The sequence below is a fragment of the Protopterus annectens genome, chromosome 4.part0 (genome assembly GCF_019279795.1).
Source record: "Protopterus annectens isolate FY-2018-M chromosome 4.part0, PAN1.0, whole genome shotgun sequence".
Lineage (NCBI taxonomy): Eukaryota > Metazoa > Chordata > Ceratodontiformes > Protopteridae > Protopterus > Protopterus annectens.
Window position 1 is genome coordinate 288,146,876 of NC_056733.1, and position 27,485 is coordinate 288,174,360.

At 38.6% G+C, this 27,485-nt stretch overlaps 1 protein-coding gene across 1 annotated transcript in view; it reads right to left on the reverse strand.

Annotated features, from left to right (window-relative positions):
* Positions 1–27,485, reverse strand: part of PLBD2 (phospholipase B domain containing 2) — a 634,614-nt gene that overhangs the window by 335,971 nt on the left and 271,158 nt on the right. Inside the window, exon 5 of the mRNA XM_044068270.1 lies at positions 7,909–8,123. Within this exon, the coding sequence (XP_043924205.1) occupies positions 7,909–8,123 (215 nt within the window). The remainder of the gene's footprint in view (positions 1–7,908; positions 8,124–27,485) is intronic.

Sequence of the window (27,485 nt, forward strand, 5' to 3'; positions counted from 1 at the left end):
AAAGTTTCAATACCATACAGTCGTACTCGTCACACCACTGTTTTGTACACCTTGTTCATACCACTGTTTTGTACACCTTATTTTTCAGCTTCTTTAGCATTCTTCTGTCATACACTACCCCTGATGGTCTGTGCCTGCTGGCTGCCTCCTTTTGACCTCATCATTCAGACTTCTCTTCTCCTTAACTACCCCTCCCAGAAACTTGAAATCGGTCAGCGTCTTCCACAATTCTATCTCAATTTCAAACTTCTTATAATTTCCTCCATTTTTTGCTATTATAACTGTTTTATCTGTACTCAGTTTCATCCTATGCACTTTCAGTTTTGCATTCATTCCCCTATCACTTGCTGAAGTTCTTGTTCAGTCTGTGAGTAATGCCACAGCGTCTGCATACAACAACTTTGTTGATGTTCCCTCAACCTCCTTGCTAATGTAGTCCACCACCCATATAAACACAGTGGATTCAGAGTCAAACCCTGATGCACACCCATCCCCCCTGGGAAATCCTCAATGTGTATAAACACTGTCCGCACTTGTGTCATTGGGTCCTTGTACATAGCCTGTAGTAATTCAACCAATCTTTCCAGGACTTTGAACAATCAAGACTGACAAATCAGCTTTCTTAGGACCTTTCCATATGCTTTCTCCAAAGTCTAGTAATGCCCAGTTGGAATTTTCCTCATCTCTAGTTTCTTCTCAACTACCTGTATCTCTGCAAACACTGCCAGTTGTACTGCATCCTAATCTGAATCAGAACTGCTCATTTCCCAACTTACTTTCTCCTACACTACATATTAGTTTATCAGTCACCCTTTCTAGAACTTTCATGCAGTTTGACAGGCATTTAATACCTCTATATCACCAAGCATTATGAATACCCCCTTTGTTCTTGTACAGTAGCACTAGAATGCTTACTCTCCAGTCACCTAGGATACACTGCTCTCTCCCTACTGCTATGAATAACCTCTAGAGCTATTTCTCCCCTAACTCATCCAACATCTGAACCATATCTGACTTGGCTTCGTCTGAGTCTACTGCTATCCCAGACTTCATTTTCTTTGGTGATGTTTATACTTCTAGTGTGGGCTCCTCTTCTTCCCTCACCATAGGCTGCGTCTGGAGCAGTAGCAGTACAGCTGTGGGGTTTTCTTCATTTAAAAGCTAATAGTAATACTCCTTCCATCTGCCTTTGATGCCCTGTGGACTGCTGAGTAATATGCTGTTGGTATTCTTTATGAAGGGTGCCTGATTACCATCTTTCATCCTTCTGTCTTGGCCTTGCAACCTGATGAGAGTTTTTTTGTGGCATCTGCTGTGTTACCTTCCAGAAGATGGTAGAGTGCCTATGATGCCTTGCTCTTTGATACTGCAATCACTCTTACACTCTGTTATCCAAACTGTACTCCATCTTAGCCTAATGGTCTTCCACTTTTTTTTCTGCATCATTCTTTCTTTTGATGAATTCCTGGACTTCTTGCATACCACCACCACCACCAGTTTCTTTATGTACTTTACTTTCATATCTGACTCAACTGCATACCTGTCCTGCAGTCCTCACAGATGCCATTTTGAGATTATTCAACTCTACCTATTTTCTCTGCCTCCTGAGGTGCAACAGCCTAGACTATCTCCTTGAACTCTAGTGCTTTCTCTCCAGTCAGACTTCCAGGTCTTCCTAATCTCTGTTGATTTTAGAACCTTCTCTGACCACTGCTTGCAGCAGATTGTGGCAACCTGCGGTTTATGCTGTGTTCCAACTGTTTTACTACGCATGACTTTACAATTACATACTCTAGCTCAATGCACTTTCCTTACTAGAAGGAAATCTACTGGAGTTGCACGTTGGCCACTCTTGTATGTGATCTTGTGCCTATCTCTATTGCTGAACCATGTCTTGGCCATCATGAAGCCATTTGCCAGACAAGTCTAGAATAGCATCTCCTTTACTCCTGCTGTCCCACCCATGTGGACACAGGCAGAACAGATATGTGCATTCAGATCCCCCATTATCAACACCAACTCTTGTTGTTCTGCTTTACTTAGTAGGTCCTACAACTGTTGTCTGAATGCAGTCCTTTCTTCACTATCACAACCCTGCTGTGAGGCATAGATTGAGATTATGAATTTTGCCCTATCACTACACTGCAGTTTGACTGCCATGAGCCTGTCACTAATGCTGTCTTCTGAAGCCTCTCCCTCATCACAATTCCAACACCATTTCTAGTCTGTACTCCTCCTCCTGAATAGTAGGCTCTGGATCTCAAGACCAGTGGCTTTGCTGCACTGCCCTTTGTCCACCCTCCTCCTTATAATCATATAATCTACTTCCATGCTGTATCCAGTGAGTGAAACTATACAGAGTTTAGCAATCTTTAATTCATGTCTGACAGGTTGGTTGGTCTTGCATCCAGCTGTCACACAATAGAACTATCCCAGGTAACCCAAGCTTAGCAACTTGACACCAGCCAACCAGTAGCTTATTGGCTCAGGGTTGCTGGGCAACAGACACACACAGACTCCTCCCACCTTTAGCACAGGTCCCTGGCATAGGTCTCAGTAGGCCAGGTTTTCAATCCACTTATCACCAGTAAATAGTCATGCCCATTTTTGGTGACATTAGTCAATGCAACTCAATCACTTACAGCCAATGTTTTTTTTTTACACCATCAAGTGGCTAGCCCTGACACAGTGCATAGTCCATTATCCATGTTCTCCTATTTAGGAGGATGCTGCACACCAAAGCTAATGCTCCAAGCAATTGGTCAATATAACTCTTCCTCCGATTTTCCATCTAGAGTCCACCCTACTGTCCACAGATCCATGCTTACATACATTTGAGACAAACATCCAGCATGTTTTTGGGAGGTTGGAGGAACTCCAAAGAGACACACACAGAACATGCAAACTCCATACAAGCACTGACCAGCCATCAGGCTTGAACCTTGTGTGAGGCAGGCAAAGACCTTAACCTTTATGCCAACTGTGTCTACAATCTAGTAAACCAGTCCTTTGTTCTATGTATTGCACGTGTGAATAATGATAATGGACATAAATATCTGGCTGCCCTAACAAGCTTCAATAGCCACAAGTTGCTACAAAGTTCATTGTTTCACTTTACTCAAACGAAACACCAAAGCTGAGGTCCTGCAACACCACTGCTGAGGTGACAGACAATGGAAATATAAAACTTTCTACATGTGTTGCATTCATATCATCACTAGAGCAGAAACGTGAAGAAAATTCAAGCCACGAAAGTCCTCTATGCTTTCATTTGGCCCTTTCAGAATAACACTGAATCTCATCACTTTTATAATAGCAATTTCTTTCACTCCATTTATAACAGCATTTGCACAGCCTGCTGTTTGGAGGTGTGGTAAAAAGACATACCAACACCTCTTTTCTACAGCTTCTTGCCCTTGAGACACAGAGCAGCATAAAGTTATAACTATGCAGCAGGAAGCCTGTGTATAAACTGAATTCAGAAGGTTCTTTGAAGTAAGAAGAAAGGCACCTAAGTGAATAAATCTAAGATTGAAAACCTTATGGTGCCTCAACTCTAGGGTCCAATCTGGTAAATTACCTTACCAGCCAGTTACAGTTTCTGCAGACAAGTGACATTCTGTCATGGATTGGTATTTCTTACCATTTTCATGGATGCATATGCACCTGCTGCCCCTACAGTCCCGTCATGATTGCTTCTATACAGGTCATGAAGACAACTACTCTAGCTGTTAGTCCACTGCAGAATATATTGCTAGGGCTTGGAAATGCACAGTTATATCTACATTCTAGCTGACGTCCAGAATCTAACAATTAATCATCTCAGTGCCAAACCTTCGCCTTACTTGGAATACATTAATTTGACTAACACCACAAAATATTGCCTCAGAAAATGTGAAAAAGTTGAAATAATGGCACCTGTTTAATGCAGGCAGGCAAGCCCCCCAGCACCTCCCACAATCCCTGCTAATTACATATACCAATTTCAGGCTCGCACAACACTAGGAAAGGACAAATTCCCATTTTCAGTATTTTGAGTTTTCCACATTTTCAGACTGAATATTTTGTGTTGGTGATCAAATGAATGCATCTTGCCTTATTTACAACTGACAGGATGAAAAATGTTTAGATACAAGCAAGATGGCTAGTTTCTATTTTAGAAAACTTATTCTTCATTTTTCCATTCAAGGAGTGTGGCTTGAGTCTCTCAGTACCAAAGGCTGTCCACTGCTTCCTAAAACTATGAGCAACTTCCATGGTAACAGACCTTTTCTATTACAGCTCACTGGAACTGTCGACAGCAGAAATGCTACTGTGGTGTTCCACACTAATACTACTAGCATTACTCCGTACTGTACCCAAATGCTGCACTGAATGCAAGTGTGACAGTTCTTGCTGTTGCTCTTTGGTTGCTTCACCATTTGGAAATACAGAAAGAAGCACTTCCTTCGGTATCACAAACAGTCTAACATTTAGCATTCTACACTACAAGTGAAAGAAATATGAAACATGAGCAAGCTAGGCAGTTCTATCCCTGAACGTGAATTCCTGGTGTCAGAAACCACTAAAGTTGATGGAAATGTCAGTGTTTTGCCGTGAGACTAGACCTTCAGTTCTAATTCTTTTACATGCATTATCTATCACAAGCAGAAAGAAAATGTTTTCCAGAAGCCCACATAATTGGAAAGGAGTCACATGTACTAGTTTTATCCTACAGACGGTAGGTGTACAACTCCCTTAAAATATGAAGATGCTTTAGTTTTTGCATCTTTTCTTCTCCTGACAATAAACAGCTAGACGAAGCCATGTTCAGCCCAATTTAATCAATTTTTCATACCATTTCTCATGATTTGAACCTTAAAATGTGTGCTTATGACCTAATCTGGGCAGCAACATTCCATAACTTAGTGAAGGGAAGAGAATTTCTGAGTATGTTGCATTTCCAACAAGAAATCTTGGCCAGTTAAATTCTCAAATGCAGCTGAACAATTTGTGTTCTGTCACTGCTTGGTTTTACACAGAATACTACCTCCAAGTGGCAATTCCTTTGTCAACAGACTAATATAGTGACATGAACAAAACTTCTCTCTCCCCTGCTGTTTTGCAAAAGTTTTCAATCATAAGCAAGTCAGTGGTAAGTAGCAACTGTGTGATCTGGGCATGCAATTTTTTTTTTTACTCTGGTGTATCAAATATTTACCTCCATCACTGTACTGAATCAGCACAGCACAATATACTTTCCAAGACAAAAAAAATATCAAAAAGTGGTTTCCATTATGGCCTTACTTCTGATTCTGTGTTTTTCACATCAGGCAAGAAACTCTTTTTTTAACAAAGTTGAGAAAATAAAACAGTCATGGTGAAATTACACATCAGTATGCAACTAAAAGTACTGAAAAAACCACCTCTTCACAAATGTGTTAAGACTGCAACATTATTTGCACAACAGCTCAAAAAATAATTGCCAGAACCTTTTTGCCTTTTTTAAATGAGATAATCTAAGTGGTGGAAAAAATTCCCCTTTTCAGTAGACTTGGAGAGGTACTCTAGTATAAAAATACAGAAAATAAAATTGGCATACAAATTATGCATGTTAAAAATTAAAATGCAGTGAGACAATAAATCAGTACATAGTAAGTTTTTAGTTCCTGAAATATTTATACACAATACTAGGCTTGGAGTAATGCTTGCAAAAGAAATAAGTCAGAAAAATGGGAAGTAGATAAATTAGGAAGAATGAAAAATATTTACAAAAGTAAAGAAATGGATGTGATAAATTGGTAAGGAAATAGAGAGGGGTGTTAATATATAGGATAAGGAGAAACAGGAAGGGAAAAAGCTACTATATTTAGATGGTATTTTCCAGCTAATGTTTGGGAGAGGGAGAGTACAGAGTAGAATTGTTAGCATGACACTGAGCAAATGTAGATCAATTTCAAGATTAGCTTTTATTATAAAATGGAACTTTTGGGACTTTGATTTTACACTAATGTCAAATGAAGTGGGGCTCCTTTTTGCCACAGAAACAGACTGCCGAAGCCCCACGATGATTTATTGACTTTTGTGTCACTATTACATTTTGATTTTGTGACCAGAGATTTTTGGGGGTTGGCGTGGGTGGAATTTTTTTTTTTTTTTTTTGCAGCACCTCACTCAAGATGGATACTTATGTTATTTGTGAGACTACCACTGAAATTTGCAGTTCGACTTTCAGGGTTTGCAACAAAGTTTGCAATTTTCTGTAGCCATGCATATATATACGGGAGCGCTACAGAATCCTGAAGACCAAAATCCTGAGACCAAAATCCTGAAAACACACAGGATACCAACACTTACTATACTCCAGCACAAGTACATACAGAAACAAAACACAAGCCATATTACTCTTCTCCAAGTATAAGCAGGGGGGCAAGCCCCCCTGCGCCCCCCCCCACACCCCCTACTACTTAAATATATCAACTCACAGATTGCACTTAGTGTACTGAAGTGCAATCTGGGAGTTGTTATATTTAAGAAGCAGGGGGTGTGGGGGGGTGCAGCACCCCACATGGGGGTGCAGGGGGCTTGCCCCTCTGCATATAGTTGAAGAGTAATATGTTTCTGTATGTACTTGTGCTGGAATATAGTAAGTGTTGGTATCCTGTGGGTTTTCAGGATTTTGGGCTTTCAGGATTCTGTAGCGCTTCCATATATACATAAAAAAATTTTAAACTGCACTGACTGGATATTAGAACCACAGAGAAGTAGGCTGGGTACCGATACAGGTGGTTGTTAGGACAGCACAAATTCTTGATGGTTTTGATGACTATATAATAGATGTGGTGATCAAAATTCAGACTTTGTTTCCTGATGCCTGCGTTTTCTGTTTTTTACTCAGACTATAATGAGAAAGATTCAGCTGCCCTAGTCGGACCATTTTGCTTTTAAATGTTTGAATCCAGCAGTTTTAGCTATTCAGGACTTTACCTGCTAGAAGGTGAGCTAATTTTGGGTAGATTATTTTGGTCCATTTCTACGACTCCATGGTTCATTTTTACTGTGTAAAACCCTGGACTAAAAATGTAATAAATGATACACGTTGGCAATAACTACTCATGTTGAAGAAAGGAGCAGAGTGCTACATTCACAACTACAATGAAACAATATTTTTGACAATATGGAGCATTTCCTTACTCAGAAGTCACTAGCAATGCAAACACACCACATATGAAAGGCAAGGTCAAAGTACAAATAAGCAAGACCAAGGCGATATTACTTTACAAAACAAGACACTAAACCAGTGATACAAAAACTGGTAGGATAGTGGAAACTTAAATTTGGCTTTCACAAAGCACAAGTCAATACACCCCAGACACAAACATGAAATCCTGAAATAGACCAACCCTAATGAATACTGCTTGTTCTGAAGTACAGTCAGCTTACAGTATGTGTATACAGCTCTGGACACTTCAGAAGGCACAGCTTCTTGCAGCACTTTGCATTTTAAGTTTTGAGATAATGCGCTAGCTACTGTGACGACCACATCCCGTATTTTAGGAACACAGTGACTACTGGAGTTTGTTATACAACTCACTAAATCAGATCATCACTGCCAGGTTTGTCTACCAAACACTCTGAAGCTTTCCCTTCTATTGAAGCCGGAATTCTTAAATCAGCTTTAAATTCCTTTCTTCTGAACTTGAAACCAATACCGACTAAAACCAATATGTTATTTTATTCCAAAGAATCAGTATATCTATCTCAGAGAGATAAATAAATAGCACTTTTTGTTCTATCTCAGAGAGAGTTTAGACACAGGACTGCATTAAGGCATGAAAATTCTTTACAGCAAAGTACTTGCATCTGTGCTTTACATTCAAGCTGACAGGCCCGCTGCCTGACATTTGCTGGACCATAAAAAACACTTACCTTCTAATGATGTCCTGTATGCAAAGTTGTATTTTTTCACAATCCGCAGCATTGTCTGATATGAAGACCAGGTGTCATGGGATACCAGCAAATCAGCATTACCTGGCAGCAGTTTAACAAGAGCCGAGCAAGACCCAGAGCCAAGTACGCGTTTCTTTTCAGTTTTATTCAACACTGATTCCAAATCTTCAAGATCTCCACCTATCTGAAACAGACTTGAACAAGAGAAGCAAAATAAATTGATTAGTTCTATGACTGCTTCCTAAAGTATTCAAATCAAAAACTAAAAAGCTTTAAAAAAATTAAGAACTGTCAGGTACCCTTCCACTTGCTCCCATTTACCCACAAGTCCATTTTTTAATAAAAAAAAAAAAAAAATAGTACAACTTGCAAAACCATTTATCTTTTTTTCATCCCAGAAATTTAAGATCATTTGAGGACTGGAGAAGTGTGAATGGACTGACCCTTTACTAGCATAGAAGAGAGAGAGACAATTAAATAATGAATGTTAACTATTTAAGCACCAGTGAAGAAAAGGACTCAAAGCATCAGAAACTCAAAGTGGGATATAATTTGATAAAAAAGGATATAAAACTATGTATGTGGTAATATACAAATTTACATTCCCAAATAAGAAAGTCACTCCACTCAAAGAAATGAAATGTAAACAACTGACATAATTGTAGCCTCTTGAAAATTTTAAAGAAAAAAATCTATAAATATGATAATGCAACTAGAGTAGGTGCTATGGGGATTTCATGAAGAAAAGGACAAAGCTATAAAGGATTCTGGCTTATCATTTTCTGTGCTGTTACTGCATTTAGCATTGACATGACAGTCTCACGATTTATCCTCCTCTCCTTATGTTCAACTCAACAAGAATCCCCCAAATCCTTATGCTGACCAACATTTCACCTTCGTACATCACACTGCATGAGTGGCTTCAATCAGCTGATATGCCAATCAAATGACATTAACAGATTAGCTGTTGAACATATACTTGTCAATCAACCTGGATTATATCACACACACACACACACACACACACACACACACACACACACACACACACACACACACACGTATCCATTCTACTTGCCTTTCCCAGTCATGCTGATAGCATCCTGGATTACTGCAGCACTTGTGATGTCATTATTAAACAGAGCTGGTATGTTATACATTCCTGATGTTATATGAGAAATAAATATGCTGAACAGGACAGCTGCCAATATGTCATCCTAAAGCAGTCCACTGGCTACAAGTCTCTCATTAAACACTTCCTCTAAACACCAACATTTTACTCCCAATATAAATAAGGAGCTATATGACTACCAGTTATGGTCCCTTCTCCCACCAGCCTGTAGTACGGCAATATAAACAGCATTCCTGAAATCAAAGTTTAGCAGAGAAACTAGGCTCTGCCGAGCTACAACTCTGAAGACCTGTATTCACATCAGCTGCTGAACTCTTTGCTGTGTAAAATCATGATGCACCACCAATCTGGCTGTCCATCAGTCACCTTCCCAAAGATAAAAGCACAGCGAAATGACCTGCAATTCTCTGCTCCATTCTTGCACCCCCCCAAAAAATCTTTTATTCTGATAATGCAAAAAAAAAAAAATCCTGACAAATGCCCACAAGCCCAAGCATTAATCTCCAAGTACAACTTGTGAAGAAAGATGACACAGAAATAACAGAGGAGCATGGATTCCCCTTTTTACTATGCCATTTCAGCCATCCATCCTACAATTCCTGTTCTTCTTCCTCTTCTCCAAGCTGCTATCCTACCTCTTTATTCTTTCACAACAAAATAGGTGAAGCACACTTTCAGTCCTCCTCTCTGCTCAACATGTTCCTTCTAATCCTTCCCACAAGCTTTAGTCAGCTAGTCTCTGTTCAAGTTCTCCTGTGCATCTTACAAAAAAACTCAGCCCTGTAACAGACTTTTTTCATTGCATCTTTGTATTCTCATCTGTTTTAATGCATTAAATCACCATATGCTTACTATGACATTTTAATATGCTTTTCATAAAATGGCCATCATTCTTGTACTGCTTGGATGCCTTCTTTCCAGAATCCATTTCAAGCCCCACTGGTAGCAGTGACACTAAATACAAGAAATTAGATGACTTAACTCTCACACAGGTTCATAGGTAGGTAGTAGGCTATCGGCCCAAGGGCCGACGTAAGCCTAGCCAACAAGGTCCCCTGGCTTACGCCACCCAAGAAAGTTATTTCCTGTGCCACTGTCGAGCAGAGACACAGAAGTGATCCCAGGAGTGTGTATTTCCTATTTTCCATCCACTTTTTTTATATATATTTATATATATTATTTATTTTCTATTTCTTCATTGATTTCTTGTCTACAGGAAATGATGTCATCACTGCTTTGTTGGATTTTCTACAAACAGTAGCCTCAGATTTGTAATTAATGTAAAACCACTGATGAAAGCACATTGCTGAAACCGGTCAAACTTTTTTCGCTACCATCTTTCGGGTGCTGGATTGCTTTTTTCATTTTATATCAAGTTTGTTGAATCCGTGCATCAACCGTACTTGCTAGCCCAGCCTTTCTATACGTTACACTTTGCTGGCTGTTGGTGTTGAGAGGTACGTAGCAACTACTGGTGGTGTTCAGTATCTGTGGAAGAGGATTTCTCTCCCCTTTTTTTGTGTATTTAAACGTGGGCTTCACGATCGAGCATTTTTCCTGTTGGATTAGTATTTTCCATCAGATATTATTGTATGAAGAGAGCGTTTGTTTGCCTCGCATTTCTGCTGTGAAGGGATCGATTTTGGTTTACTTATTTTCTGGACAGACTACCAGGATTGGGTCATTCGCGACAATACAGTTGGTGACTTTGGCGTTCTTGGACTTCTTGATTATCTAGTTGAGGCCAGCTCGTATAGAAGGTCGCCATTTTGTCTCTGCTTTTGGATTTATCCATTTGCGCTGGATATTATACACTGACCGAGCCGCTGCAGGGATTATGGCCCTCATTTGGTACTTATTTTCAAACATTTGAGTACATTTTTGGTACTTTTCACTGGCCGTTTTTCATTGTGGATCTATCTTTCTGTTTTGGTCAGGACACTGACGTTTGTGAATTATTTCATTACATTTTAATTGAAACATACGACTGATATGTTTATTGGGGTTATGTTATTCATCCATACGGCATACTCTTAGCGTATTGGACATATTTGTAGTTATTTAGTGGTTCTGATACACTTTTCCAACAAGGATAGCACGATTTGTATGTGGACTCCAGTGTGCCTCTCAGATTTATTTCATTACATGTACGGATTTGTTCATGTTTCAATATCATCCAGAACAATTGCCAATAGTATATTGGGACTACTTTCTTATGTTTTTATATGATTTAAGTTTGTCCATTATCACTGGCATTTGTTACTAATATCAATCGAGGAGCCTGAACTGAATGCTTTGTATAACATATTGAATTCTGATGTATACCATTATAACTTAAGTTTATTGGAAAGGGCAACTAACATTGTAGGCACTATACTGACCTCTTGGATATCTGAGGACCTATATGGCTCATAAATATTAGCTAGTACACAATATTTGTACAGGACATTTGTTTATAATTTGATTAGAATATGAAGCCATCTAAATAATTTAATATATTTAAACAGGTATACCGTTTTCAACAGTGAAATTCCAAGGCATTAGTATATTTGAGATTTTCAACATATCGGGCTTCTTATTTACGTGATTTGGTCCTGGTTAATAATAGTTGGACAACATCAGCCATTTCCAAATGTCATACTGGATAGAGTTGTGTTTTCTCTCAACTACCTTATGTGGACAATTTGTGTATTGGAGGGTTGCAGTTTTGCTTGACATATATCAATATATTCTTTCAAGTTAAGAGTTCATTCAGCTATCAGAATATTTTTGTTTCAGGAAGGCTAGTACTCCCCTTATATTTATATATAAATATATATTTTTTTGGTTTAAGCATTTGTTTATTTCATGGCATTTCTATATTAAGCATTTCTGGCAAATTTTTGTCAGATATATGGTGCATTTGTCAGTGAACATTGGTCATATTAAAACAGATAGTGGAATATTGAATACTAACAATTTTGGTCATTCATTCTTTGACCAAGTTACAAGCTTATTTTGGGGGAACAGTCAATTACGTTCCGGGCACTTCTTTGTGATTCAAATTAAGCTATATAAAAAATGGTGCTATAAGTGCTCGAGCCAAACCAAGAAAAATAAAAGAGCACAACGTTGCGAGTCCACAATCCTTATTTAATGTTAAAAAACTAATAAAACAACCAGGTTAAGCGCTTTCATCAATTAGTATGACTTCTTCAGAACAAGTTGTCATTGTAAATTTTACATTTAAATACAAGTTGCTGGAATATACAAGGAGTTAGGTGCAAAAAAACCCGATAATTTCATCAGAAATAACCATATCCACATAACATACGCAAAAAAGCATACAAGAATATTATCACAAAAGCACTTGGATATAACAAACATTGTTAACACTACTAGACTAGATTTGCCTTTTCTTAAAGAATTGGCATTATAGTAATATGCTCATTAAGCCCTGGTGGATAATCAGCAGCTAATCTTAACTGCCACAGTAACTCTTTCTTATATAATGCATTTTGCCAATCACCACCCCTTGCTTCAACTGTTACAAATTCAAGTATACCAAACTTAAAACATAAATAACCATTGCATACAATGCTATGCTTACATAAAGCATTAGTATCTTTTTTATTTTTGATATCATAGAGATGTTCATATATTCTAGTTTTAAACATTCTCTCTGTCTTACCTACATAGAAGGAAGAACAGGTATTGCAGATGGCTATATAAACTAACTTGCTGGAACAACAACTACCACTTTTTAAGAAAACATGACTTTTATTTTTATTGTCAAGGGAAATAGAAGAATCTTGTAATATATATGAACAATAGGAACACCTCCCACATGGTCGACTTCCACATCTTTTGTCATGTTTAGTATTGCAACCACTACCTGTCTCTAATAAAGACTTGAGGTTGGACCCCACCTTTGTAGAAAAGATGGGTTTGTCACCCAAGGTATGAAAAACCTCAGTATTAGTTTTAAAAACGTTCCAATTTCTTATCAAAATTCCTTTAATCTGGGAGTATAAAGGATTATACTGCACTACACATGCTTGTTGAAAATTGGGCACAGACTGCACTGTTGTCTCTGGAGGTTTATGTTGAATGTTGTCTCCACCAGTGCCCAATAGAGGTACATAAATGTTACCCCATTTATCAAGAACATCCATAAGTATAGGCTCGATAAAGTCACCTGGGTACCCTCTTTCTAGAAACATTTCCCTTAAATTTCCAAATTCTGCTATAACATCATCTCTAACCGTTGTCATCCTAGCAATTCTTATGGCTTGACCCTTTATAATACTTTTCTTCTGATAAATAGGATGATGGCTAGTATAATGTAAGTAATTATTACAAAATGTATTCTTACGGTAGATTTTGGAGATGAAGCCATTCTGGTCTTTGATAATCTTAGTATCTAAAAAGTTAATTTCTTGTTCATCAAACTGATATGTAAACCTCAGATAATCTATAGTTAGATTTAAATACTGAACAAACTATTTTTTCCTTACTTCCTTTCCATAAAATAAAAATATCATCCAAAAATCTGCCGTAATAGGTAACATTAGTAGAAAACAACTCATTTTGGAAAACATACTTGTGTTCCCAGCCCAACAGTACTAGGTTCGCATACAAGGGGGCGCAGGCTGCGCCCATAGCCACACCCTTGAGCTGCTGAAAATATTCCCCTTCAAAAAATATGTAATTGTTTTCCAATATAACACTCATTAGTTCACATATAAGCAAATTTTCATCAGTAGTCAAAGATGAATAATTGAGAAGTACCTCCTCAAATAGGCACAAGCCTTCTGTTTCAGGAATACAGGAGAAAAGCTCCTGTACATCTATAGTGAGAAAAGAGGTATCCACTGACCATAAGTCTTTACTAATTTGTTCTAAAAAAATTCCATGAATCCTTTAGTAAATGGGGAAATTTGTTCATAATATGCTTTAATTTCTTATCCACATAAACTGCTATGTTATAGGTTTTGGAACCTGCAGCTGCTACAATAGGTCTGAATGGTGGTTTCTTTAGACTTTTATGCACCTTAGGTATTCCAAAAATCACTGGAATTTTTGGATATTTATTGAGCAGAAAATCATAGTCATCCCTGGAAATTCTCTTATCCATTAAGTATTCATAAAGATAACTATCTATTCTACTATATGAAATGTGTATCTCATTTTTGGAACACAAAGAGTAGTTGTCCATTATAAATAATATACTTTGCATGTCATTGATATAATCCTCTGACCTATATAAAACAACTCCACCACCCTTGTCTGGAGTCATAATTCTTATACCTTTGTCATCCTTTAAATAATTTAATAAACTCTTCTCGTTATAAAAGTTAGATTATTAAATAGTCTTCTTTTCTCTCCCCATACTTTATATAAGTCATCTTTCACTAACTTTTCATAAGCAGCAACCAAAGGATGCAAAGGAGGGTTAAAGGTGCTACTTCTCTTAAGAATATCTTTTGACACAACACTGGAGGGCTTCCCTGAAAACAGAATACTCCGATTCAGTTTTCTTAAATATAACTGCAAATCAACCATTACTCCAGCTATGTCAGGTATTTTAGTTGGAACAAATTTAAAGCCCTTGGAAAATAAGGAAAAAAGATCTTTTGTAATAGGAACATCAGAATAATTATATATATTGAAGCCATTGAAACTGAATTGGATATTATCCAAACATTCTATTTCAGCAACAGGACCTTTCACTTGACATATTCCTGATTTTACTGCATTGTCCTGTTGTAAGTTTTGTACATACCCTGTCTGCGATTTGCTATTCTCTTTGTGCGTCTGGGAAGCGGAAAATCCTGAAAATAACAGGATATTCAGGGTCTAATTCACCACTGCCCATTTCAAAATTGCAGTTAATGTTGGGTACTGCCCTGTTATTCCCATCACTTTTAACATTTCCATGTTCTCCTTCCTGAAAAACTAGATTATCAGTAGGATATACTTTATGGGCTTGGTACTGTTTAACATCTCTATCTAACGTCTTGGTTTTTTTCTTAAAAATATCATCACATTTTTGGTCCACCCTACTAATAACTCTGCAATACAATTTTTCATACTGCTCAAACAGCAAATCAGTAACAATTTTTTCATTTAGAGTATTTACTTCATCACATAACCTAGTTTCCATTGCCTCATAAAAGGAAACAGTATTGTCTAATAATTCCAAACCCCATTTGTTAAACATGTCAGTATACATCTTGACAATATCAGCATCATAATATATTCCATAAGGAAATTTAAAGACTCTTAGTCCCTGTGGAATTATTTGTCTTTTGATACATTCATTTAAATAACACTTCCATTTGGCACATTTTTAGTTTAAACAATTTCCTCTCAAAGGCATAAACCATGTCTCTTAATGATTCAAAATTGTATTGTCCAATTTTCCTGTTAACAGATACTCCATTACTCCTTTGTGGACTTGCACAAGAAAAAATAAAATGTTTATGAAGTAGGTTACCAAAATGTTCATAATTTTTATAAGTTACAGCTTCTTTACAGTTGCATGACCCACAATTTTTGTTAGAATTCGAAAATTCCTTTCTTCCAGTAACCTTGCTACTGGTGCACAAGTTGTTACCATTTAAAAACTTGCTATTTGTTCGTATGAACAGTACCTTTAGGCAAGCCTTCCTTGCGACAAGTTTTCTTCATGTTAGGGAAGTCCACTGATGCGGGTTCAATATCTCCTTCAAACTGCACCACACAATTACTTTGATATGCATTATTGCAACGAACAGACTCCTGTACATCACTTAATTCAGTAAAACTGTTGGCGTTACAAGGAGAACACCTTCCCTCTCCACCATTGTGAATTTGCGCTGCCGTTATGACGTCATCCGTTTTCTTAAAGCAGCAAGACGAGTTTGAACCATCAAGACGAAAAGTATTACCAGCAACAGCTCCATCGCCCCTTTTAGAGCCATCCGAAGCAATATTAAAGTCAAAAACTTTTTTACTAGGCTGTGTAAAAAGTTCAATAAGCCTAGAAAGCTCTCCCTTCAATTCAGCCACATCCTTCTTCAAGGATATAATATCAGCCTGGCCTGAATCCACAATTGGAGAGAGACTAAACGATTCTGGGGACCCCATAGCAACAAGCACCAACAAAACCAAACAATATAAAAAATGGTGCTGTAAGTGCTCGAGCCAAACCAAGAAAAATAAAAGAGCACAATGTTGCGAGTCCACAATCCTTATTTAATGTTAAAAAATAATAAAACAACCAGGTTAAGCGCTTTCATCAATTAGTATGACTTCTTCAGAACAAGTTGTCATTGTAAATTTTACATTTAAATACACGTTGCTGGTCTGCCATTGGTTCTAAACCAACCAATTCCATTGATGGAAAATGAACATACTGGAATATACAAGCAGGAGTTAGGTGCAAAAAAAAAAACGATAATTTCATCAGAAATAACCATATCCACATAACATAAGCAAAAAAGCATACAAGAATATTATCACAAAAGCACTTAGATATAACAAACATTGTTAACACTACTAGACTAGATTTGCCTTTTCTTTAAGAATTGGCATTATAGTAATATGCTCATTAAGCCCTGGTGGATAATCAGCAGCTAATCTTAACTGCCACAGTAACTCTTTCTTATATAATGCATTTTGCCAATCACCACCCCTTGCTTCAACTGTTACAAATTCAAGTATACCAAACTTAAAACATAAATAACCATTGCATAACATCTTTTCTACAAAGGTGGGGTCCAACCTCAAGTCTTTATTAGAGACAGGTAGTGGTTGCAATACTAAACATGACAAAAGATGTGGAAGTAGACCATGTGGGAGGTGTTCCTATTGTTCATATATATTACAAGATTCTTCTATTTCCCTTGACAATAAAAATAAAAGTCATGTTTTCTTAAAAAGTGGTAGTTGTTGTTCCAGCAAGTTAGTTTATATAGCCATCTGCAATACCTGTTCTTCCTTCTATGTAGGTAAGACAGAGAGAATGTTTAAAACTAGAATATATGAACATCTCTATGATATCAAAAATAAAAAAGATACTAATGCTTTATATAAGCATAGCATTGTATGCAATGGTTATTTATGTTTTAAGTTTGGTATACTTGAATTTGTAACAGTTGAAGCAAGGGGTGCTGATTGGCAAAATGCATTATATAAGAAAGAGTTACTGTGGCAGTTAAGATTAGCTGCTGATTATCCACCAGGGCTTAATGAGCATATTACTATAATGCCAATTCTTAAAGAAAAGGCAAATCTAGTCTAGTAGTGTTAACAATGTTTGTTATATCCAAGTGCTTTTGTGATAATATTCTTGTATGCTTTTTTGCTTATGTTATGTGGATATGGTTATTTCTGATGAAATTATCGGGTTTTTTTGCACCTAACTCCTGCTTGTATATTCCAGTATGTTCATTTTCAATCAATGGAATTGGTTGGTTTAGAACCAATGGCAGACCAGCAACTTGTATTTAAATGTAAAATTTACAATGACAACTTGTTCTGAAGAAGTCATACTAATTGATGAAAGCGCTTAACCTGGTTGTTTTATTAGTTTAACATTAAATAAGGATTGTGGACTCGCAACGTTGTGCTCTTTTATTATTCAAATTAAGCTCCCATTGTTTGTCCTGTGAGGCTTTTTTATATATATATATTGGTCCTTTGTTCTCTTCATAGTCTGACTCTATTAGCATTATTCTGATTTAGCTAACTTTTGCAATTTGGCATTTTTTTACATCGCATTTGACCGAAGCATACTGGCAACTAATTGTCATGGACCTCAATCAATTATTACAGGGATTATGTGCTGACAAAGACGATATCCAAATTTTTGGTATCGAATCTAAGAATGGATCCACTCAGAACAGGACATCAGATCCAGTTGACAGTTGCAGTTTGCTGTTTACACAACTTGGTAAAAAGGTTAAAACATTGAGAACTAATATTTGGCATTCCAGGCTCTTTAAGGCCTATCAACACCAAAATATTTCCCCTAGGGGACTTAGAACCAAACTGCAACCACTAGTTAGCAAACCAGATGACATATTACTTAGGGAATGGAATCTGGCACAACAAAATGCATCTATGTCTTTTGTCAACATACTATCTTCTTATTACGACAGAACCATACAGGTCAATATTTGTGATGTCAAAAGGTCTGTGAAGAATTAAAGAAACATGAGGACTCTACCAATTTTCAGGAGCTTTTGAGCAGACTTTCCAGAGAACTGCTAATTTTTGAAAAAGGCCTTAAGGATAAGAAATTACACAAATTCTCTAGAGACATGGACGATTATGAGAGGGGGAAACCTTTTGAATCACAGAGAAGTGTCAGGTTTGCGGAGGGTACTAAAAATCCCATCCATACACGTAAGAAAAGGCCTAGGTCTATTTTAAAAAAGGGCACACCATTTAGTACAAGCTCGGGGGAGGAATCTTCCACCACAGATACTGAGTCTACCAATATCAGTGATTCCCCAGTCTCCAAGAGAGGTCGTAGTGCAGATCACCCTTTAGGAACAGAAGACACAGGGGGGGACGCAAACACACAAATAAGAACTCTAGAGCAACTTTTTCTATCCATTGTCCAATAAATCCAGATTGTTCCAATGTGCACAATATATCTAGTTATGTTTTAACATCCATTGAGGAATCGCTGTTAAATAAAGGTCTTGGTTTTATTCCGGGTTTCTTTGTGGACGAGAGTACTTTTGTTTCAGATGTATTGGATTTTTGTAGAAAAATTAATCTCAAATTGTTTTTTGATCAACAGGCACCAACTCAAAGATCTACTGTATTTAGATTTTTCAATTCCAACTTCAGTCCACCTATGGATAAACACGTAGCCATATTTCAACATGCTGTCATTAAGGATTTACATCACCGATTGGGGTGTTGGTACAATCTAAGACACAACTTAAACAGAACCGAGCAACAGGCCCTCATGGATCTTAAGTGGAATACTGACATTACCATTCTTCCTGCAGATTAAGGTGGCACCATAGTAGTCATGGATTCCAGTTATTACTGGGCAGAGGGAATTAGACAAGTTTCTAACACTCAGCATTATTTGAGCATGCCTACTGACCCCACCCCTAACTTCAAAAAAGAAACTGATGCATTTTTACAATTAGCAGTAGAGGAAGGTATTACCAGTATCAAGATCAAAATTCAGTTAACAGTCCAGGATCCTGCAAAACAATATCTGTACTTATTGCCCAAGATTCATAAATCTTATAATACTCCACCAGGAAGACCTATTGTTTCAGGTATAGGCTCACTTACTGAACCATTGTCCGTTTTTTGACACAACACTTAAAACCTCTATTATCTCATGTCAGGGCCAGATTGCAAGATACCACCGAGTTTTTACAAATAGTTTCTGAATGCCAATTGAACCACATTGGCTGATGTGCACTAGATGTTAAATCATTATATACATGTATCCCACATTGGGCTGGTCTGACGGCATTGTAATACTGGCTTAACAGAATTAACATCTACAGTCCGAGCTTTAACACCTTATTAATCTGCATGGCAGAGCATGTTCTCACCAAGAATGTTTTTTTATTTTCAAAATCAATGTTACTGGCAGATCCAAGGTACAGCCATGGGAACATCGTTTGCACCAATATATACTGACTTGTTTATGCGGTATGTTGAAGAACAAATCATTTATAATGAATCACACAATCTGTATCTGCCAGAAATTGACATCTGGAGACGTTACCTAGATGATTGTTGGCTTGTGTGGAGAGGTGGCAGTGAGTACCTTATGGAATTTATTGAATATCTCAATGGCAATAAGTGGGGGGTTGAATTTACTGTAAACCATAACCCGTATAATATTGATTTTTTGGATGTTCATTTACACAGAGAACCTGATAATACTTTACGTACTACTGTCCATAGAAAATATCCGCAATATAATAGCTTACTACATGCTTCTAGTCTTCACCCTAAGCACATTATCAGAAACATTCCTAAATCACAGTTTATGAGAATCAAGAGAATCTGTTCATCACAACAAGACCTTGCTATTTGTCAGAATGACCTTTCCAATAGATTCATGCAGAGGGGATACAATAAACATGATATTAATTCTGCATTACAATGGACTAAAAACAAATCTAGGAATAACCTGTTGACATATAAACATAAAGTCACTAGTTCCAACCAGGAGAAGCCTAGGCTTGTAACTACTTTTGGTAGAAATACTGATCAATTGATAGATGTTATTAATAAACATTGGAACATACTTAAAACCAATACGTGTTTGGATGACTGGTTAGGAGACAGATGTCTTCTCTCTTATCGTAGAGGCAAAACTCTTGGGTCTCACTTTTCTCATTACAAGAGAACCATATGTCAGGACACTGTATTACAACAAACCATGCTATCTGGGGAAAAACTGGTTGGATGTTACCCTTGTGGTCATTGTTCCTTTTGTAAATACGTGTTTTAAGACCAAAAATTTCACCAGTAAGAATACCGGTAAACTGTATAATATTAATTGCTTTGCAAATTGCAGTACCGATTGGGTTATATATTTGGCTACATGTACATGTCAAGCGTTCTATATTGGACAAACCTCTAGACAATTCAGAGTTCGCATGTCTGAACATCTGGGAGACATCAGAAATGCCAGACCCACCAATGCCTTATATAGACACCATTTGACGCATAAAACAGCCACTTTCACCTTCACAGTTATTGATAAAATTTCAGGAAATAGATCTTTCAAGACTGGATGGCATAATTTATTAAATATTAAAGAAAAGAGATGGATTGTTAAATTAGGTGGTCTTTTTCCACCTGGTTTAAATGATAAACTGTAATATGCCATCTATCTTCTCAGATCAATATATGTTTATGCTCATTTATATTTGCTTAATATTATATAATTACTTTATTTATATATATTATTTATTTTTTATTTCTTCATTGATTTCTCATCTACAGGAAATGATGTCATCACTGCTTTGTTGGATTTTCTACAAATAGTAGCCTCAGAATTGCAATTAATGTAAAACCACTGATGAAAGCACATTGCTGAAACCGGTCAAACTTTTTTCGCTACCATCTTTCGGGTGCTGGATTGCTTTTTTCATTTTATTTCCATCCACTTATCAACTTTTTTCTTGAAGAGTGCTAATGAACTTTGCTCGACATTGATGGGTAGTCTGTTCCAGAGTACGGGAAGTCTCTGGGACAGGAATCTATCCCTCCAGCATGTCCTGTTTATTGTGGTGACAAGGTTTAAGTCCCTAGAGCATGTAGCTCGGAGGGATTGGGATTTCTTTAGGTGTAGCATGTCCAACACCTCTGGGTTTGACATAGCTTTATATGTTAGGCAGAGATCACCTCAGAGTAGGCGATATGCTACGGAGTAATGCTGGAGTTTTTTGAGACTGTCAATGTAGGGCATCTGTTAGAGGTCAGTAATCATCTTTGTGAGGTACTTCTGTGGCCTTTCCAGCTGCTGCAGATGTCTTGAGAGGTACATTCCAAAAGGGCCACTGTACTCTATAATGGGTCTAATGAGTGTCGAGTAGAGGGGAACAATGACCTCTTTTTTCCTGGATGAGAATCCTTTTATGATGAGGTGCGCCACGTAGAAGGACTTCCTGACTACTATGGCAAAGTGACTATCAAAGGACAGACTACTGTCCACCTGGATCCCAAGGTCTCTTATCACACATTCGGTGTTAAGTAGACTGCTGCTACTGTTCATGGGTACAGAGTTTTTACCAAAGAAGATGACAATGCAATTTTTGGCAATGAGCTTGAGGCCATGGCTCTGACACCAGGCATCAGTCTCAGCGAGGCCCTTCTGTAGGATTTCCACATCATTTGGGAACTCTACTATGGCTTCTAGTTCGCAGTCATCTGTGAACTTAATTAGCCAGAGGCCTTCTGTGTTGGCCTGTACTTCAGATAAATAGATACCAAACAGGAGAGGTCCCAGAACTGAACCCTGTGGTACTCCACTGGTCACTGGTTTGAGGTCTGATTTGGAGTGTGCAACTTTTACAGTGTGGGTTCTGTCAGTGAGCCAGTTGGCAAGCCATCTTGTGACGTAGGGATTTATACCTAGTTTAGTGAGTTTAGCTATAATTCCAGAATGGGGGATGGTGTCGAAAGCCTTGGCGAGGTCAAGATAGGCTCTGCCTTACCCTCATCTACGGCTTTGGTGACTGCCTCAAAATCGTCGATCAGGTTCAGGTGGCATGATCTGCCTTTCACAAACCCGAACTGGGTGGGATCCAGAGTTTGGAGGTTACCAATGTCTTTGTTTAGGAGTTCCATGATGATACGTTCCATGGCCTTGCAGACCAGGCTTGTCAGGTTAATAGGGTGATAGTTCCCAGGATCAGTGGTAGCTCCCCCTTTGTGAAGTGGGATAAGTATTGCTGTACGCCATTCAGTAGGCACAAAGCCTGATGTGAGGCTATGATTGAACATGGTGCTTAGGTGGGGAGCCAGTTTGTTCTGAAGTTCGTGTAAAATGCAGCCTGGGGCATTGTCCGGTCCAATGGATGCTGCGTTTTTGGCTTGAGAGTGCAGCTTTTACCTGCATAGTTGCGATTACAGGGACTCTGTATTCTTCCTGTATTGATATGGGCCCTTTAGGGGGTAAGGGGGGGTAAAGTTAGCACTGAACCTATCTGCCAGGATGTTGGCAATATCAGTTGGTTCTGTAATTTTCGTGCCGTTGTGCTGTAACTCAGAGCAGACCTGGGTGTTGCCATTGAGATTCTTAACATAGCTATAGAATGCTCTGTGGTCCTTAGAATCAATGGCGATTTTGTTTTCGTAGCTAGCTTTGCAGGATCTTATAAGGGATCTCAGCTTCTTACTGAGGCTGACTAGGGAGCTCCTCCACTCATGGGATTTTACTCTCTTTTGCAACAATTTCTTCCTTCTGTTGTACAGTTTGTTTATGGCAGGGGACCACCAGATTGGCTTCCTTTTTTTGGAAGATAGCATCCTGGTTCTGTTTGGGATAGCACGATCCATGCACTCATGTAAGTGCTTATAGAGTGCATTTGTGTATGATTCAGCAGCCGTAACTGTATTGTCCATCTGCTCCATCTGCATGGGTGTCATGAAGTTCACCACTTCTGTCTTAAGAAGCATGAAGTTGGCTTTGGAGAAATTTTTTACTGTAGTTTTCTTAATGGGGGGTGGGGGCGGGATGTGGATATCAAGGGTGATTAGCTTATGGTCAGATCGGACCAACGAGTTGACTTCAGATGTGAAATACCGGTCACTCATGTTGGTAATGACTAAGTCTAGGATATTGTTGCCCCTGGTGGGGGTGTGGATAAGTTGATCGAGGGCATTGGAGTTTATGAATTCCAGAAAGCGTTGTGTGAAGGAGTTGGTACACTAGTAGTTTTCCCAGTTAATGGTGGGATAGTTGAAATCGCCCATTATTTGGGTGGTTGGTTGAACCCTAATATTTTCCAGTACATCAAGAAAAGAGGAGCAAGAATTCTGGGGCATGGTGGGGGATCTGTAGCAAGCTACAATTTGTATTGCAGTTTTGCCCAGAGTTAGTTGCACTTGGATAACCTCGGATGCATTATGCTGAGCAACTAGCCTGGAGGTGTGGATATCCTTAATGAATATGGACACACCTCCGCCTTTGGTGTTCCAGTCCAGGTTACATGGCCGAAAAGTGTGGTATGTGTTATAGCCTGGTAGTGCAGAGGTGCTCTCTGGAGCCTTGAACCAGGTCTCAGTCACTGCACAGATATCGATGTTCTCCATTTTAAGGAGTGCCTCGAGTGAGTGCATTTTGAGATTTAGACTTCTAGCATTGAGTAGCATTGCCCTCAGTTTTTGCTTGCCTGTTCCTGTTACGGTGGGGAATTAGTCATTTGAACCTTGCCTAAAAAAGACGCTATAGGAGTGGCGAGAGCCTTAGCCGGTATCCGGAATCCCAGGGGCGACAGGTGCAGGTCATCTCTGGCAAAGCAATGTGGTCTGTCGACCATGTCATCCCAAGCAGACAGATACGGTATCCCCTTAGAATGACACCAGAAGCTTAGCCAATTGTTGAAGTCAATCATTTTGTCCTTGTACTGCAGTATCTTTCTGGGCAATGGCAGAATGCTACTCAGGGCTAGGGTCATACCTGCCTGGGCTACAAGATCAAAGAGCTCTTCCATGTCTCTTTTCATGTAGTCCAGGGAGGTACGTCTCAGGTTGTTCACACAACCATGGACAATGACACAAACAGAATGAAAGCAGTGTGAGTCACGGGGATCTTACACAGCTTAGGAAACCTGAGTACCTTTACTTTATGCCTATATTACTCTGACTTGTGTTATTCTTAGCGTTGCCAATTAACAGTAGTTGTAAATCCACAACAAATTACAGTAGTGGAACTACAGCTATTTGTAAATCTTGTCAACTTGTACTGAAACTGCTGACAGATCTTCCCTCTCACTACTCTTGAGGTGTCAAAGCTGTGTAAACTGTAAAGCAGGAGGGGTTTAACAAACAGCATTTGCTTCAAACACCTTTTGACAGACACGCAAACTACTGCTATTCATTTGGTCTCCAATGTTGGAGAAATGTGCTATACTTCCTTAAAATTATTTTATGTTTATAATTTCTGTTATGTTAGAATCCTTGTAGTACACCACAGCACAAATGAATATAATCTTCAGTTCCTGAATTTGTGCTAGAACATTTTTTGAGGCACAAAATGTTTTCATACAGTACATTTTCCCATTTCACTGTACGGTTACGTTACAGGACAATACTTCATACAAACCAGAATCCTTAAGCATGACACATTAGTAGTTTATTCTCTGTGCATAGTGCACTGCTGTCTGCAAAGATACGTCACTTACAGAAAATACTTCTAGCAAGTAGATAAATATTCATAAAAATATATGGTCGGCTACATGTAGTGGTAACGTTTCCCTTCCATTCTGCAATAAGGACAGCTTAGGAAACTTCCACAACACACTGCAGAAACTTTAAAAAAAAAAAAAAGAGTGGCTGACATCAACAAGACTGAGGACTGTCCAAGTAAATATTATGGCAGTTTTGATAGAAAAAAACTACAAAATTACCCTTATGACAGGTCATGCAGGAGGAAACAAATTGTTCTGACAACACAGCAAGCAAGATGCTAACCTTGAAAAAGGTGGGTGGACTTGAAAGGCGAAGAAATTAAAGTTTTATAATGCACAGACGGTTTCCTTGCAACATACGGAAACACTGTAGGGAAAAAAGAAATTATAGGACTGAGTTAAAATGCGAATGAGTGTGGAATTTAATGCATTTGACAGTTCTGCAACCTATATACTATTCTTATAAACAGATCTTCCTCATGATCTGCTTTTGCCTTCCACAAAAATGCAAGAAGTCTTAAAAACAGCCTCTTCAAATTCAATGGCCATTCTCTCTATCCTTGCACCATCACCCCTCATTCTTAACCCCCTTCCATCACCCCTCATTCTTAACCCCCTTCCATCACCCCTCATTCTTAACCCCCTTCCAGGCACAGAATCACTCTCTTTACTTCCATTTCCGTTGCTCTTCAGCAAACCAGTTGCCTTTTGTTAAAGTAGTTCCTCCTTCTCTTTGTGATGCATTCTTTTATTATCTGATTTCTGGTATTCAATCAGCCTTTCCCCAAGCAGGTCAGTAAATAAAAATACTCAGCAAAGAAAGCAGTCACTGGCTATGGAATATCTTTACTTCGTTAAAGCCTCAGTCAGTCTCGCATGAGGCAGATACACAAAGAGGAAGGGCTTCCTGCAGAGCAGAAGGTGACCAAATGGGTAGATGGGCAACTATATGACAGAAGGTAAAAAGCAGGAGTAAAGACACTTTATCAAAAGACACTTTATCAAAGGAAAGTGATATGGTGAATGGCATCGTGCACGAGTCAGTCCCAGGACCAGTGCTCTTGGGCATTTGTCAGACATCGCAAAAGGTATGGAAAACAGAAAACCTACACAAAGGTGACACTAAGATGGAGGGGGACAGTGAAGAATGGGCAAGGTAAATGTGCAAAAGGACTAGGGGGAACAGCAGAGTAGGTTGAGAAAACAAAATACTGTTCAGTGCAGGGAATTTCAGTATTACAAATGTGCTCACAAATACTCGAAAGGGAACATCAACTGGGAGGAATGACCTACAAAAAAAAGACTTGGCAGTGATAGTGGCAAAACTGAACCAAGAAGTACAAATTAAGAAAGCTGTATTCAAGGCAAATCAGACAGTAGGTCACGTTATTATGGGAAAAGTCTACAAGAACAGGAAGGTTATAGCACTCCTTTACAAATCCCCCGGTGAGGTAACAGCAGAAATACTGTTCCCAGTTCTAGTTCCCATATAGACTGGGAAAAAAAATCAAACAGACTGATAGTGTACAGAAAAAACACAGCACAGTAATTAAAAGGTATGGTTAGACAAACTAAATCTGTTCTCCTCTGGTGGGGAACTGCAAAAGAAGACACATGATGTGTGTTAGGTGCAGAGGGTAACATGATGCCATACTGCATAAAAAAGACAGAAGCTATAGAGCAGGGTGACCGAATCACTTACAGAAAAATAACGGGTTAATGTAACAGAAACCAAGAGGTAGTGAAAGTGAACTGTAAGACCACAAGAATCTTCAAGAAAACCTGGAGTGAAAAGGGCACAGATGGGTGGAGCAGCTGAAAGGTACGGAATGCATAAACAGAGTACGATAAAAATGGAAAGAATTTTTTTTTACTAATACTAACATGAAAATCTGTTAGGCTTCAGGAGCCCTTGTATACTTGCAACACATTCAGCTATTTGGAAGAAAGTTAAAATCTGATGAAATGGATCACTCGGATCAGCTCATTATCTACTCTGCTCGTACTTGTTTAGCACTTCCTACATATATTTTCTACCCCCACTGCTGCTCTGTGTTAAAAAGAACTTTAATGAGTAGGGAAAGGTGACAAAAAAACTATATTAACACACCCATCCACAGGGCACTTTACATTAGGGGGCCACAAGTATCGAGATTAGTACTTCAACTGTAGGGCCTGTATAGCAACTGCCTGCTCACATGCTAGGGTCCACAGTACCTTAATCTGGCTTGTTTTTCCTCGTCAGGTCTGTGAGGGGGAGCACCTATGGTACCATAATTGGGGACAAACTTTCTGTAGTACCCCGCTGTCCCCAAGAATGCCCTCACGTGTTTTTTGGTAACAGGAGCAGGCCACGCCTGAATGGCTTCCACTTTGGTAGGTTCTGGCCTGATCTTACCACTCCCCAGTCAATGTCCCAGGTAGAAGATATCTGCCATACCTACCTGACATTTTCTGGGCTTAATGGTCAACCCTGCCGCCCTCTGTAGTCTGCCCAGCACCTCCCTGACATGCTGAAGGTACTCTTGCCAGGAATAGCTGTAGATGGC